Here is a 14,541-nt window from a genome sequence, read left to right as displayed (position 1 = left end):
GGCCATGCTCCATAACAAACTTCACTGAAACAAAATTGTCATCACTCCCATTATCCAGTAAAATCCACATTGGACCACCACAAAACATGCCCTCCAACATTAAAGCTGATTCACAAGTATCCTCAAGCTCCATCTTGTTCCATATACAAGTGGGTTGATGAGCAACGATCAAAAGCCTCTTCCTCCAACCAAAATAGTCATCCCCATCATCCTCACGCTACAAAGTTTGCTACTTTTTAATATTTGATTTACTGTTAGTAGAAGATTAGCGATTCTTCTTGCCCTGCTGCTTGTTCTTCAGCTATGGACAATTAGCCTTGTAATAATCAAGCTCGCTGCAGTGATGACAACCTTGTATATAATTCTTCACAAAGAACTTCTGCTTCTTTGACCCTTTGCATCCGAAGTAGTGACCATTGACTTCAACTTGTGATGCTTGTACCCATCCTTGTGTCCATAGCAATCATTATGACGATTCTCGACAAAAGGACTCTGCAAACACTTGCGAGACTTGTGTTTGTTATTGTCAAAGTTGACAAATTGCATCCAAAAGCTCTTCCAAACTCTTTGTAAGCTGAGAATGACGCAAGTGTTGTTGCATGCTCTCACTATGAAGGCCATCAATGAAGTAAGACTTGTTTTGATCTGGATCCTTCATTGGAATACGGTTAATCAAGTGAGTAAGCTTTTCAATATAATTCTTGAGTGTCATTTTCCCTGACTGGAAATGTCAAAGTTCTGGGCAAGCATTCTCCACATCGTAGTGAGGGGCAAAACATAAACAGAAAGCAGCATCAAACTCATCCATGGTAGACATTGGTGGTTTCTTATCTACAACCGAGACTCTTCAAACCAATTCCATCATTGAAGACCCACATCATGCAAAACCATTGGAATGGCCAATAAAGCCTCTACATCTGGAGTTCCCCTAGTAGCCAAAAACTTATTCACATTGGCTAGCCAAGCAAGACACTCGTCCACACCACCATCACCCGAAAAAGTTGGAATTTTGAGTCGATCTACTAAGGAAAGCTTACTCAGAATGCTACCATGTCTAGCCTCGAGTGCCTCAACACGCTCATCCATGGTATCCATCATGCCATGCATCTCGTCTTGCATCTTTTGCTCCTTCTCCAAGTAGACCACAATGAAGTCTGAGGCAGTGATAGTCTTTCGAAGAGCCAACAACCACACATACTTTGTCAATCCATCCACTATGACCCATACTTGCTCCTTTTGCTTCTGTGTTTGTGGCAAACAAGTGATGAAGTCTATAAAGATACTACACCAATGGCTTTGAGGAATAGGTAAAGGTTGCAACAGTCCCCTCAGCTTCTCCTGTGGCATCTTAACCCGCTAACAAAGCTCGCATGATTTAGAATACTCGAAAATATCAACCTTCATATTCCTCCTATAAAAATTGCACTTAATCAACTTATATGTCTTCTTCCCCCCAATATGACCGGCCTCTGGACGATCATGATAGTGGAATAAAACTTGGGTAATTAACACATCCACCTATGGCAAATATACACGGCCATTATAGTAGAGAATCCCATCCACCAATGAGAAAAGGGTTTCTATCTGGTCTGGCAAAAAGGGCACCTCAGCATCCTGAGTTTGAGCACGCTCAACCAATTGCCCAAACTTGCTGACCACCTTATTCAAATAATGACAAAACCGTGTTTGTAATGCTGTCACATGATGAACATGAGATAAAGCATCTACCACCACATTTGATTTTTCCAAATGATGCTCAATAGGAAACTCCCCAAACTCCATGAGTTTGATCATCCAACGAGCTTGATTAGTGTTTAACTCCTTTTGTGTGAAAAATACAAAAATGGTTTATGATCTGTCAACACCACAACCACTGCACTATAAAGATAGTGCCACCACATCCCCAAAGCATAAACAATAGAGAGTAATTCTTGCTCATATGTGGAATAGCATTGCTTTGCAGGATTTAAAGTTCGGCTCTCATATGCAATAGGTTGTCCCTCTTGCATGAGAACTCCTCCTAATGCATAACTACTCCCATCACATGTCACCTCATAAGGTTTTGATGGATAAACAATGCAAAGCACTGGAGCCTTGCTCAACAATCGTCTTAGCTCCATAAAACTCTCCTCTTATGGCTTCTTCCACTCAAATGGCATGTTCTTGCATAATAACCATGTCAAAGGAAAAGCCACTTGCTGAAAACAAGAATATTACTCCACACCTCGTAATGAAGGCAACCTATGAGGAAGTTTAGATGGAAAAATATTGAAAAACTTGTCAAGTACATTCTATACTGTTGCTTCTCCCCCACATATGCCTTGGTCCCCCAAGTTATAAACAAACATCAAGTAACTTAAAAGTGCTTTTCCATTATGACAATCCTGCTTCAAAGATGTAGTAGAGAGTATAACAACTGGAGGTTGAACTCCCTCTCCAAACCACATATCTTTAATGCCATTGTACTCTAGTGAGACACGCTTAATACTCCATTTTATCTCCAGATCCACCTTCACCAACCATGGCATCCCAGGAATGAGATCCACACAATGGATATCCGCAAGATAAAAAGTCTCCATGACATCCCAAGAATGAGATCCATACGATGGATATCCGCAAGATAAAAAGACTTCACAAGTGTGGTTTTGCCAACTAACACTTCTAGCCTCTCTACACAAGCATTGAAATGCTAGGTAGAGATAGTTCCACCTTCTACCATATATGAAATAACTCCTCATGTCACCAAGCCATGCTCCGCAATAAACTTTGCTAAAACAAAGTTGTCATCACTCCCACTATCTAGTAAAATCCACATTTGGACCACCATAGAACATGCCCTCCAGTATTAAAGTTGATTCATGAGTATCCTCAAGCTCCATTTTGTTTTACACATAATTGAGTTGACGAGAAATGATCGAAAGCTTCTTCCTTTGACCAGAATGATCATCCTCACGTTGCAAAGTTTGCAACTTTTTAGTATCTAACTTACTGTCAGTAGAAGATTAATCATTCTTCTTGCCTTGTTGTTTGTTCTTCACTTGTGAACAATCAGCTTTATAGTGTCCAAGCTCACCACAATGATGACAACCATGCCTATAATTTTTCACAAAGAACTTCTGCTTCTTTGACCCCTTTGCATCTGAAGTAGTCACCACAGACTTCAACTTGTGATGCTTGTTGCCATCTTTGTGTCCATGATGATCATCATGACGATTCTTGACAGAAGGACTTTGTGAACGCTGGCGAGACTTGTGCTTATCAATTGTCAAGTCAATAAACCACATGAAAGAGCTCCTTGAAACTCTTTGTAGGCTGTGAAGGATGCAAGTATTGCCAAATGAAAGTACGACTTGTCTTGATCTGGATCCTTCATTGGAACACGGCTAATTAAATGAGTAAGCTTCTCAATATAATCCCCGAGCCTTACTGGAAACGTCGAAGTTCTATGTGAGCATTCTCTATATCGTAGTGAGGGGCATAACGTAAACAGAAAGCAGCCTCAAACTTATCTATGGTAGACACTGGTGATTTTTTATCCACAACACAAGACTCCTCAAGCCAATTCCACCATGAAAGACCTAAATCACACAAAACCATTGGAATAGTCATTAAAGCCTCTATATCTAGAGTTCCCCTAGCAACCAAGAACTTCTTCACATTGGCTAGCCAGGCAAGACACTTGTCCATACCACTATCACTGGAAAATGTTGGAATCTTGAGTTGATCTACCAAGGAAGGCTTATTTAGAGCGCTACCACGTCCTGCCTTGAGTGCTTAAACATGTTTGTGCATAGTATCCATCATGCCATGTATCTCGTCTTGCATCTTTTGCTGATTTTGATTAAGGGCTCGCAGCTCATGAACAACATCTTGAATGGTCCAAACCTCCGCAGCTCCATCAGCACCATCTTCGGCACCACTATCAACAATAGGATTCCAACATTCAACTTGGTTAGCCATTGCAATCAACTCCTCTGATACCAATGTTATATCCGGCACAAAAAGACAGAAATCTAGTCTTCCTAAACTTTACTATGCCACCTCTTGAGGTTCCTCACCATTTAACCAGCCCCAAGCTACCTCAAAAACTCTAGTGTGCCACCAGTCCACTATGATCCCTAGGGTAGGTTAAATCCCTTACCCTAACATTCCTTAATATAGCCTTGAGCCTCCCTTTGAACCACGTCAAAGCTGGTGCCTAACATTGGTACATGGCATTGAGCACTGCTTTCACTAGAAGAGGTCCAAATGTTGTACAATCGTGAGGTATTTGAAGTAATTCGAGTGAAGCTAGTAACTAGGAAAGGCCAAGAATTACAGACTTGGTACCAGCTACCACTTGATTTTCTAGTTGTTGTCTGGGTGAAGGTAAATTAATGTTGAAATATGTATCAACTTATATTATAATGTTTCTTGCAGCCCATAATCAAAGGAGAAAGAGCCTCATTCTTTAAAAATGCCCAAGGGGACGACCAGCAAAAGGAGATGGAGTGGCATGCAATTGAGCAGTGAATTTTGAATATGAAGAGAATAAATGTGAAAAAGTTGCTCTTGATTGCAGACATATGATACAGGTAGGAATGGTTTGATAGCATTGCCGAGATTTAGTCTCACATTCGTAAGTTCTTCTAAAATTTGCATAACTCTTTGTATGTGTAGGAATTGATAAAGCACTGGAAGAACTCATTTACAATATCTCTAAGAGTAAAATGTCCTTTGCAAAGCATTTATTTAGAACTTCTCAACACTTGGCTGTGAAACAACGAAAAATGTTATAAGATAAGGATGGAGAAGGTGATGAAAGAGAAGGCATACATTTCTTAGAGTATTGCCACTGGTGAGGAGATGGTACAAGTCTAGGATGAGAAGTTTCTTTCTAGCACCCGCACAGGTATCACTCTTGAAGAATATATTTGTGCTTGTCTTGTAAAGCTAGGGAATGGTTGGCTTCCACGTGGTGGGATGAGCTTGGCTGAGTTCAAGAACCAACCAAGACAACCATTTCTTGTGAGACATATGGTTTACATTTATTTTCTCAAATCTTGTTTATATATTGGTATTTATATTTTTGTTTTCTTTATAGATATTTAAAATATTGCCTTGGCACACCAGTATACACAACCGGTGTTTTGCAAAAGCTCCTAACTAGGGGCAAGAAGCTTAGGATGTATGAGCCAAAGTTCTATTGTCCTTGTACACATGAGAGGGAGCTATGCCTATGATACCTTGAACTCATAGAGTAGATGTTGACATTAGACTTTGAGCTGGATCTCTACCTGAATATCATCTAGGTTCACGTGAAACTTAGCACTTAGCTAGGAAATATTAACCTTGAGTTATATTCTTATTTTCCAAAGGCTCTTTCCAACTATGATAACAACATTGTTGAAGTTCAACAACTAAACCCAGGAGTCCACACTCAGGAAACCATTTAGGAGATGCCAAATCCAAATATCGTTGAACTAGAGTAAACTTTATAAAAGATTCCAGCACAAAAGATTGTAGCACCTGCTCCTCACAACCCCTGAAGGGGCCATTGTGAAACCTTTCATAAGAGTAAGGAATTTGATTTGGACGGCTACAAACGATGACTTGGAAGAGCTCTCCTTTGTAGCTATGCACAAACATGTTAGTAAGCATGAATTTTATCTCCAACTTTTAGTTCTAATAATTAATTTTCAGGTTCGTCCTCTATCCCCAACGGCTAGTGTTGGGGAAGTTGCTGTTCTCATTGGGGATTACATGCAGCTTTTAGATGCTACTAGTCAGAAGCTTTACATGCTTGATCGGTGGATCCATGGCTTGAGTCAGCTTACACCTTATAGGAAGATTGATTTCATCTTTTTCCATCTTCCTGATGGGATGCCACTACCGCAGGTGGATACTTTGTCACGGAATGTGTTGTAGGCCCAACACATTTCCCAAGCTTTACAGGTTGCAAGCAGCTTCATGACATACAAGTGTGTGGTTGTCATGATCCTTCCCCGCTCTCTAATGTGGGAAGGCCTTCTCGCACACTTAGTTGACAACAATGATGGATTTGTCAAGTTTTCATCTGGCTGCCTTCTTTCGAGTATGGCAGTTGACACAAAAGGCACTAGTGGGTAGAAGCAAAAGGCATGTGACTTCTTTATTTACAAATTAACTCTATTCTATTTTTTTTCCAGGTTTATTCCTAGAACTACCATGCTCTATGCCACATTGGGAATTGGCATAATGCCACACGAGCTAACGAGTGTGCTGCTCTTGCTTTACCAGGATATGACAGCTTTACAGACATCATCCTAAATGTGATTGACTTAGATGTTCTTCAAGTCATTAAAGGGTACAAACTACACTATCAGAATCTACAAAAATTCATCATGTACCTACCCAAATTTTATAAAAAGAGTGTATAGGAAAGGTATACTTAGCTTGCAAGCACATCTATTACATTTTTATACAAGAACTAAACCAAAATCCTAAAATTGACCATCATATTCACCAGGCAAGCCTTACAATTATGAAGCTTGAGAAGTGTTTTTAGATTGTTTTTAGTGTTTAGATCGATATTTATATTTATATTTTATTGGTTAATCATAACAACAAACTCTTTAGCCACATCATTGATGTGGTTTGTCTTTGTGATTGTGCACTTCAACTCCTTTGCCAACTTAATCTTCTCTTGTGCACCTTTTGAAATGGAAGACCTAGTTGACACTTTTTGCCCAATGAAATTCACAACTATTTTCTTTACCTTGTAATGGCTGATTTTTATCACCTCTAAACATTTGCTATACATCCAGCCAATTAGCACTAGCAACATCTACCATTAAACCACAGAAGTTGGGTTTCTTCCTGGTTCGTTGTTGAACAATGTCAGACATATATGTTCAAAAGATGGTTTGAGTTTGGAAATCCTGAACATTGAATTCAACTATAACTATAGTCAAGCTACACTACAACCTATAGAAGGAATAGGTATAATGTAAACCGACATAGAATCCTTAAAAAATGAAAAACCACTTACTTGTGATCATAATCATGAGCTCCCATAGTTAACCAATCTAAAACTAATTTTATATGGTTGAAATGGATCCAAAAATTAATCAAGTCCCTATCTTCATCTATATTCATTTGCTGTACAAAGTCCACACTAGAAGCAGAACCAAGGGTTGACATCTTAAAGATGAAAGAGCATTGACTGTTTGAAGTCACTTGGCCAACAAACAAACTTCCATCAATAAACTTTTAGAGATATTTTCTCTTTAGCCTTAAAATTGCATTCAATCCATGAAGCTTTCCATCTTACCCTTCTCGTACTCAATTCTTTATTTTGCCAAAAAAAAGGGTGTTATTAGTGACAAAGTAGAGTTATATATTACTCTTTTGCCTTTTTAAATTTGTCATAGGTTCTATATTTCAAAGTAGGTCCTTCAAGCTATTTTCTATGAACTCTTTTTTGCTATCAGATTGTAACAATGTGTCCACCACATAATCCTTTAGTACAAACTGTTGAACACACTTTGGAGTTGCAGCACTTTTCTTCCTAACATCTATAGTAAGAGCAATCTTCAAATTTGTGAAAAGAATCACGGTGGATTCCTTCCTCTGTTGTGTGTTGGTGGTGTCCAACATGCACTGCTGCTCTGCCTAAACATCCATCACGTGGAAGAAAATAATACATCCTTGCATTGCAACATGCTCGATACACAAGTGTTACACCACATTTGTGGCATCTAAACCCTATAGCAACCCCATCACACTTAGGGGGATTGATTGCTGAGCCTACGAAGAAACATATGTTCTTGCCATAAGCAAAATGTATGTCTCAATAACACATTGAAGTTGTCCACCACAATAGACTATGGATATGGATCCTTTGAAATGGGAGAAATGGGTCATCTTTACCCTACACCAATTATGTGGATTAAGATGTGTCTCCATGCCCCTCTTCCTGCTTTGGGGATCTGGCTAATGGAAATTTAAAGAATATATTCCCATTATAGGAAAATGGCAGTTTCTTACCTCTTATATACTCAAACTCCTTCAATTCTAGCCATAATGATCAAGATTGCTGAAATGCCTTATCCACCACTTCAAAAACCGATCCAAAAAAAACACTTCCTTGTCTAGGAAGTTATGTTGGGAATCTTAAGAGAGAATAACAACTTTATCTTTCACTCTTTGCACAGTTGGCTATGAAACTAATGTGCTCTCCTCTCCTCTCTTTAGAAATCCTATAACTAAAATCTCCTAACTTATACATCTATCAAGATCCCATTAAATCCCATTCTCTCCCACACTATTGTCGAGAAGAATGGGTTTTTCTAATAGATTACCCTCATTGTGATATACATTCTCTAAAATAACTGATTTAGGCTTCAGCTTGAATCTTTTGTAGAGGAAACTCTGTCCTATAACACTCTTAGAGAAAACAATTGGAGGCTCTTGATCAAACTTCAAATAGAATTCTCTTATATCTTCTCCTTGCACAAGCACTTAGAAAACATTTGGGGAGAAACTGACAAGAAAGAACAAAGATATTCTTTTATATTATTGTGAGTTTTAATTAGTTGTATCCTTGTAAAGGACAAGTTAATAATTTCAACAAAATATACAACCGTTTAGAATCTAGAGAGATATGAGAATTTTAAAGAGCCACCCATATTAATTGTATAATTGATTGTGATAATATTAATATTGTTGAAATAAATGGGGTTATGAGCGAGAGGCACTGGTCAATCACAAGAGTTGTCGCATTGATTGCTTGTTCTCCCTCTCATCTTCATGCTATCTTTCTTTCAAGAGAGTTTTATTCTTTTGTGAGAAGAGAGACAAGCTTAGAGAAGTTGGTTCACGTGCAATTTTTTTCATGTGCAATATCGAACTAGTGAACTTCTTTTGCCAATGAGCCTACTTTGGCATAAGCTTTGGCTACGTAGCGAAGTAGCTCAATGTGTTACTATCCATATAAACTTTGATATGACTACCTAAATAGTGTATCCAATGTTTCAATGCTATAGTGCATATAATCATGGGATGAAATTTGGATATACTGTCAGTGTGGATTCTTGGAACCTTAGATAATGGATAACATTATTAACCATTAAAAGCTCTCTCATCAAACAATTGTTTTTTTTCCAATTGGCTTAAGGGGAGAGAAACAAGATGCATTATATGTGGTATTTGTAATGCACATGAATTTGGAGCCGAACTCCAAGCTCGTTGCGCTATAAAACGAGGGTCCAGTACAATCCCATGAGCACCAGCTCCCCATATTCAACACCTACACGCAAAATGGTGTCAGATGGAGTCTGGCACAATTTTGGCATACTGGTGGCTTAACGCGAGGAGGAGGGTACCCCACCGACTAGAGTAGTGTGGAACTTGGGCTTAGACCCAAGCCGGACGCAGAACAAGGAGCGATATAGCCCAGCGGGAACAAAACTAATATCTCAGGTGGTTGAACATGCATTCCAACCACTATCCCTACTATACATTTGGAACCCCCCACAGCCCCTTGCCTTGAGGAACACACGCTTTGGGATTTCACCCTAAGCCTCCCTTAGTACCAAGAGTTAGTCTCTGGGATAAACTCAAAACTTACTGAATATGGAATGTCCTTAAATTGCGAATTTGGATACGGTGTTGGGGGAAGGAGGGGCACCTCCCCCAATGCTCATTCAAACATGAGGAATGCTTCAATGCTCTCTGCAAAATGCCCCCCCCCTTGCCCTTGTGAGGCAAGGGTTTTATACAAGGAAGATGGGGAATATTCTAAGGATCAAAATATTCCCTTTCTCGCTCTCTCACTCTCTCAATGGCCACGCTCTAACATGCGACCACGGTGGATCGCATTGGCTCCAGACGTGCGAGAACCCTCCGAAGAGTGTAGAGTGTACCTCTATTACTGATGCCAAGTGCTAGTGGCTGCGTGAAATAGTAGAAACTGTAGAAAAAAAAGTGGAAAAGAAAGAAAAGAGGTAGGTATGAAGTTTGGAGACAGGGAGGAAAACCCGGTGGGAAACCTTGTAGTCAAACTGGACCCTATAGTCAAACTGGACTTTGAAGCTGAAGAAATAGTGCAGAAAAAGTGTGAAAAGAGGAGAGAAAAATAGGGGAAAAAAAACATGAGTACCCAAAGAACTTAACCCGTATCTGGATTTCAGCTCAGGAAAGTGTAATATGCAAATGCAACCTCTTGATGACTTCCGGTATGCTCCAAGGATTGGCCGAATTTTAGAAAGAAAGAGAGGTAGAAGAGGGGATGTGTTACCCAAGTGGTAAGTGTGGAAATGATGAAAGATGGAGTGATATGGTGGAGCACCGAGATAGTAGTGGCACTCTAAAAAGGTGGCCATTGATAACCGTTGGCCCGTAGAATAAGCGCTAACCTCTCAGAGTAGCTGGTAACCGGTAACCACCTGCTTTCGCTCCTACTTCTGCACCTGCTCCGGCACTGATATGGTGGAGTGCTGAGATGGCGGTGGCACTCCAAAAAGGTGGTCAGTCTGATGTGTTAGACTAGTCAGCAGTTGAAATGAACGGCATAGTCGCTGGGTTGCCAGTAAAGGGAGGTGGCATGTGTCCACTGAGTGTTGGAGCAGAAGAAAGTGGCTTTGGCTTCTATGGCCTCGCCTAAAGATCCACCTAGGTGTCTTGAGTGAACAGGCTCACCTGGTTGGAAGAAAGTCACTCCAGAAAAGCTAGTGTGTTGTCAGCAAATGGTCGTAAAAATATCTCAGAAACGGCACATCCAAATGGGGTGATGTTTTTTGCTGCTGGTGCACATATGTGTGTCCGTGGTATGGTGTAAATGTGACCTCAAATGGAGATGTGAATGATGGTGAAAGAATGAAAGATGCAAAATGGGCATCTAGAGATAAGTGTGGGCAACGCTGCTGGAAGTGTTGGGTGATGGAACTATGAGTGTAGATGAGATAGTGTGAGTGAGGGGAATGTATGGGGTGTAGTAATGGTAAGGTAAGGGCCAAAGAACCTGGAACATAGACCGGGCCAAGCGAGGAACATACAAACGGCAATGCAGCCTGAGCATGAAATCCAAAGCATGGGCCATGGTCCAATGGAGAAACACCCCCTGAAAGTAAGGAAAGTAGCCATGAAAGTAAAGTGAAAGAAAGGAAGAAAAAGAAAAAGAAAAAGAAGAGAAGAGGAACACCTCACCGGATGAAGTGTTTGAGATGAGAGTGGTTATGAGCGTGTGGGAGCTCACATCCATCAGCATCAACTAGCACATATGCTCCACCTCCGATGTGTTGCTGGACAAAGTAGGGGCCGGTCAAGCGAGGGGAGAACTTCGAAGGTCATGTAAACTCCTTGAGTAGAACGAGGTCGCCATCCTCGAATGGTTTGGCAGACCACTGGTGATCAATGACTGACTTGATCTTTTGCTTACCTTGAAGGAGATGTTTAGTCATGGATCATCGCTGTTCTTCTAAGGCAAGAACCTCCAAGTCACGTGCATGAAGCTTATCCTCATTGCTAGGCCGAATCCCAAGACTAGACACAACATATCTCGGAGCGAAAAGGTGACGGGAGTGTCAACTAGCTATTGAAGAATTGGCTCTAGAACAGGAGTAGCTGTTGGTGAGATCTCAGGAGGAGAAGAGAGTAGTGACTTGAAGGGGAGTTTACAAGCCACCCTTTTGTGTCACTGAATTTGGTGCCGACAGAGATTCACTTTCAACCGACGCCGAGAGATCGATGCCAGGCTGAGTGGCTGCCTTCTTCTTCACTTGGGCTCGAGTGGCTATGGTTTGCTGCTGTTGCCTATAGAGTTCCTTAGCTACCAAAACCATGTTGACCGATGAAGCAGGTGCCTTGCCTTTGCTTGACGAAGGGGCTGCCTCAATTGCTTGTCACTCCAACTGCTCCTGATATGTCTCCGGACCCCGAGACGATGTGGGATTATCGACAAAGGGACGTTGTTGGACATGTTGAGAAGGTGGTGGTCGAAGCTCTGGGTGAAGATTGAAGCAACGCTGCATGTTGTGTGTGTTTGTCTCGCAATGAGTGCACCAACAGAACTTAAATATGCATTCCCGAGCTATAGTGGCCTCTTTCCTAGACTCCACCAGCTCCTAGAGTAGTTTGTCCTGGTGTGATTGTTGCTGAAGAATGATCTCCTTCAGCTGCTACATCTCGTTGGCAAAGTTCTCAATACCCGGAGGTGTATGCTCAATAGCGACGGGCTTTGTTGTGGATGGGAGAATAGCTGCACAAGATGACTCTAACAGGGTGATGGCTTGGTCGAAATCAACTCTAGCAATCCCCAAGTTGACAAGAAGTTCTCTTTCCAGCTTCGAGGCAAACGAAAATGCCTCGTGACAAGAGCTGAATGTCTTTTTAAGAAGTTTCCACTACAAGTTCCCACATAGACCCGCTGTGAATGCCGTGATCCCCTATTGCTCATCTTGGCAATACTGCTTCCAGTATGCTCAAAACCGGGTGATGTAGTCAGGAATAGACTCATGAGCACCCTGCCGGAACGAAAAGAGGTCGACAAGTAGCCGATTTGTGGGTTTTTCTTCAACGAAACGTTTTCTGAAAGAAGCAAGCAGTGTCTGGAAGTTTGTTCGGTCCTCTGGAAGGAGAGAATCTGCCCAAGTTGTTGCTTTGCCTTCGAGAGACTGCAAGAAGTCGTGACACATATGATCATCGTTGACGATCATGTTTGTGGTGCAGTAGTAATCAAAGCGACTGATATGCAATGTTGGAGAGATTGTTCCAACACCTGAAAAGGTCAGCAAATCACTCCCCCTCTGCAGAACATGGAGCTGAGGTCGAGCTAAAGGTGGCTGCGCCATAGCTCGTAGATCTAAGTCACTAGAATCTGCCGAGGATGAAGAGGACTCCGCCCTAGAAGGTGTAGTGTTGTACTTGAGCTGCCTTTGGATGTTGGAAAGCTTACTCCGTACCTTAGGGCCTTGAGGTATGGTAAAAGGGTGCCAATTTGTCGTATGTCTAGTTTGTACCAGCATCAAATACCCTGAACACTGCAAGTGCCCGGTCAAGGAAATTGGGTTGGCAAGAGCAAGAAGACGCTAGGTTAGTGCTCAAGAATTCCTACTGCAAAGATGACCCAATCTAGCCCGAGAAGAAAATCCTTTTGCATGCTATTAATTTGCCCAAATCTAGCACCAAAAATCACCACTACTCGTAGATCTAGGCTAGATCTACAAGCCCAAATGCACTACTTTGAGAAATTAGGTCAAGGATCCAAGCAAGAAAGTGAAAACCCCAAAATGTTCCTTCAACCGAGCCAAAAAACATTGTATCTCTTCAAATACTGCACGGCTTGATGAGCGCCATACCTTGTTGGAAAGAGGAGCTCCAGATCTATCCAACAATTCTAAGATCAAACAAAACCACCGTAAGATGAACAAGGAATTCCTTCCTAATGTCTACAGCCAAAAAAAAAAGAGAGAAATGATGCCTTGGAAAGTGTTGTGTGTCATGCCGGTTCACCATTTGTTGGGGGAAGGAGGGGTGCCTCCCCCAATGCTCGCTCAAACACGAGAAATGCTTCAATGCTCTCTGCAAAATGCCCCCCCCCCCCCCCCCCCTCCCCTTGTGAGGCAAGGAAGATGGGGAATATTTTGAGGATCAAAAAATTCCCTCTCTCGCTCTCTCACTCTCTCAATGGCCATGCCCTAACAATGGGACGAACACCATTGTGTTCAGGCTGACCTCTACATTCTGTAGATATGCCAAATGAGCGAATCTAGACACTTTCTATAAATAGCATTCGGGACCGAAATAAGACTAATACAAAGGGCATGATAGCGAGGGTGTTTGGCAAACATGGTAAGTTATCATCTTGCAAATATTAAGGGACTAGTCTCAATATCACGGGGGTTCTTGATACTAGTAAGTGCAAGACAATGATACGAGTTTCTCAAACCAAGCCAAGTATGCTCAGCAAGAAACACATAGGGTTCCTACCTTATGTTTATCCAATTTAAGTACATGGTCATTGACCAATTTCTCAATTAGCTCAAGTGGGAACGATAAAGGGAACCAACTGTACCGACCTTCTGTCATCATGGCAGAAAGGAGAGAGTATCCGTAAGGATTGGCCGACAAATATCTTTAGATACCTGAAGTCAAATTCGCAACACTCTCCCCCCCTTGGGGAAGATCGACGTCCTCGTCGATGCATACCCGAGTTTAGCAAACCGTCAAGGAAACAACTCTGAAAGTTAATGGAAAGCACACTATGTAGGAAACACACCGACTTAAATGAGTTATAGAAAGACCTCTCCTCTACGTCCAAAGACGTTAAGACTCAGACACCCTCCAGCCGTCACCGACAAAGAAATGACTAATAGAGTTAGCCACCCTTGCTGCTTTGAGTACCACTCAGCTTATAAAGGAATGATACATCCCTGCCCGCAAGGACATAGGAAGAGGGCCAGAGGCCCAACTTCCCCTGAGCAAGAAATCAACCCTGTCAGGAAGATTTAGACAACTATTATAAACTGGTAGATTAAGTTGTTTATATGACCATGCCCCTTTGCAAAAGTGACTCATTGAGAG

At 41.5% G+C, this 14,541-nt stretch overlaps 1 protein-coding gene across 1 annotated transcript in view; it reads left to right on the top strand.

The window, feature by feature from the left end:
* LOC9630775 overlaps positions 1–5,907 on the top strand; it is a 36,638-nt gene extending 30,731 nt beyond the window's left edge. The window contains exon 7 of the mRNA XM_002987635.2: positions 5,683–5,907. Coding sequence (XP_002987681.2) covers positions 5,683–5,907 — 225 coding nt within the window. The remainder of the gene's footprint in view (positions 1–5,682) is intronic.
* Positions 5,908–14,541: the final 8,634 nt, after the last annotated feature.

This window comes from Selaginella moellendorffii, unplaced genomic scaffold (assembly GCF_000143415.4).
Source record: "Selaginella moellendorffii unplaced genomic scaffold, v1.0 SELMOscaffold_83, whole genome shotgun sequence".
Taxonomy (NCBI): domain Eukaryota; kingdom Viridiplantae; phylum Streptophyta; class Lycopodiopsida; order Selaginellales; family Selaginellaceae; genus Selaginella; species Selaginella moellendorffii.
The sequence above is the reverse complement of the archived record's forward strand: the minus strand, read 5'-3'. Positions and strand labels throughout refer to the sequence as shown.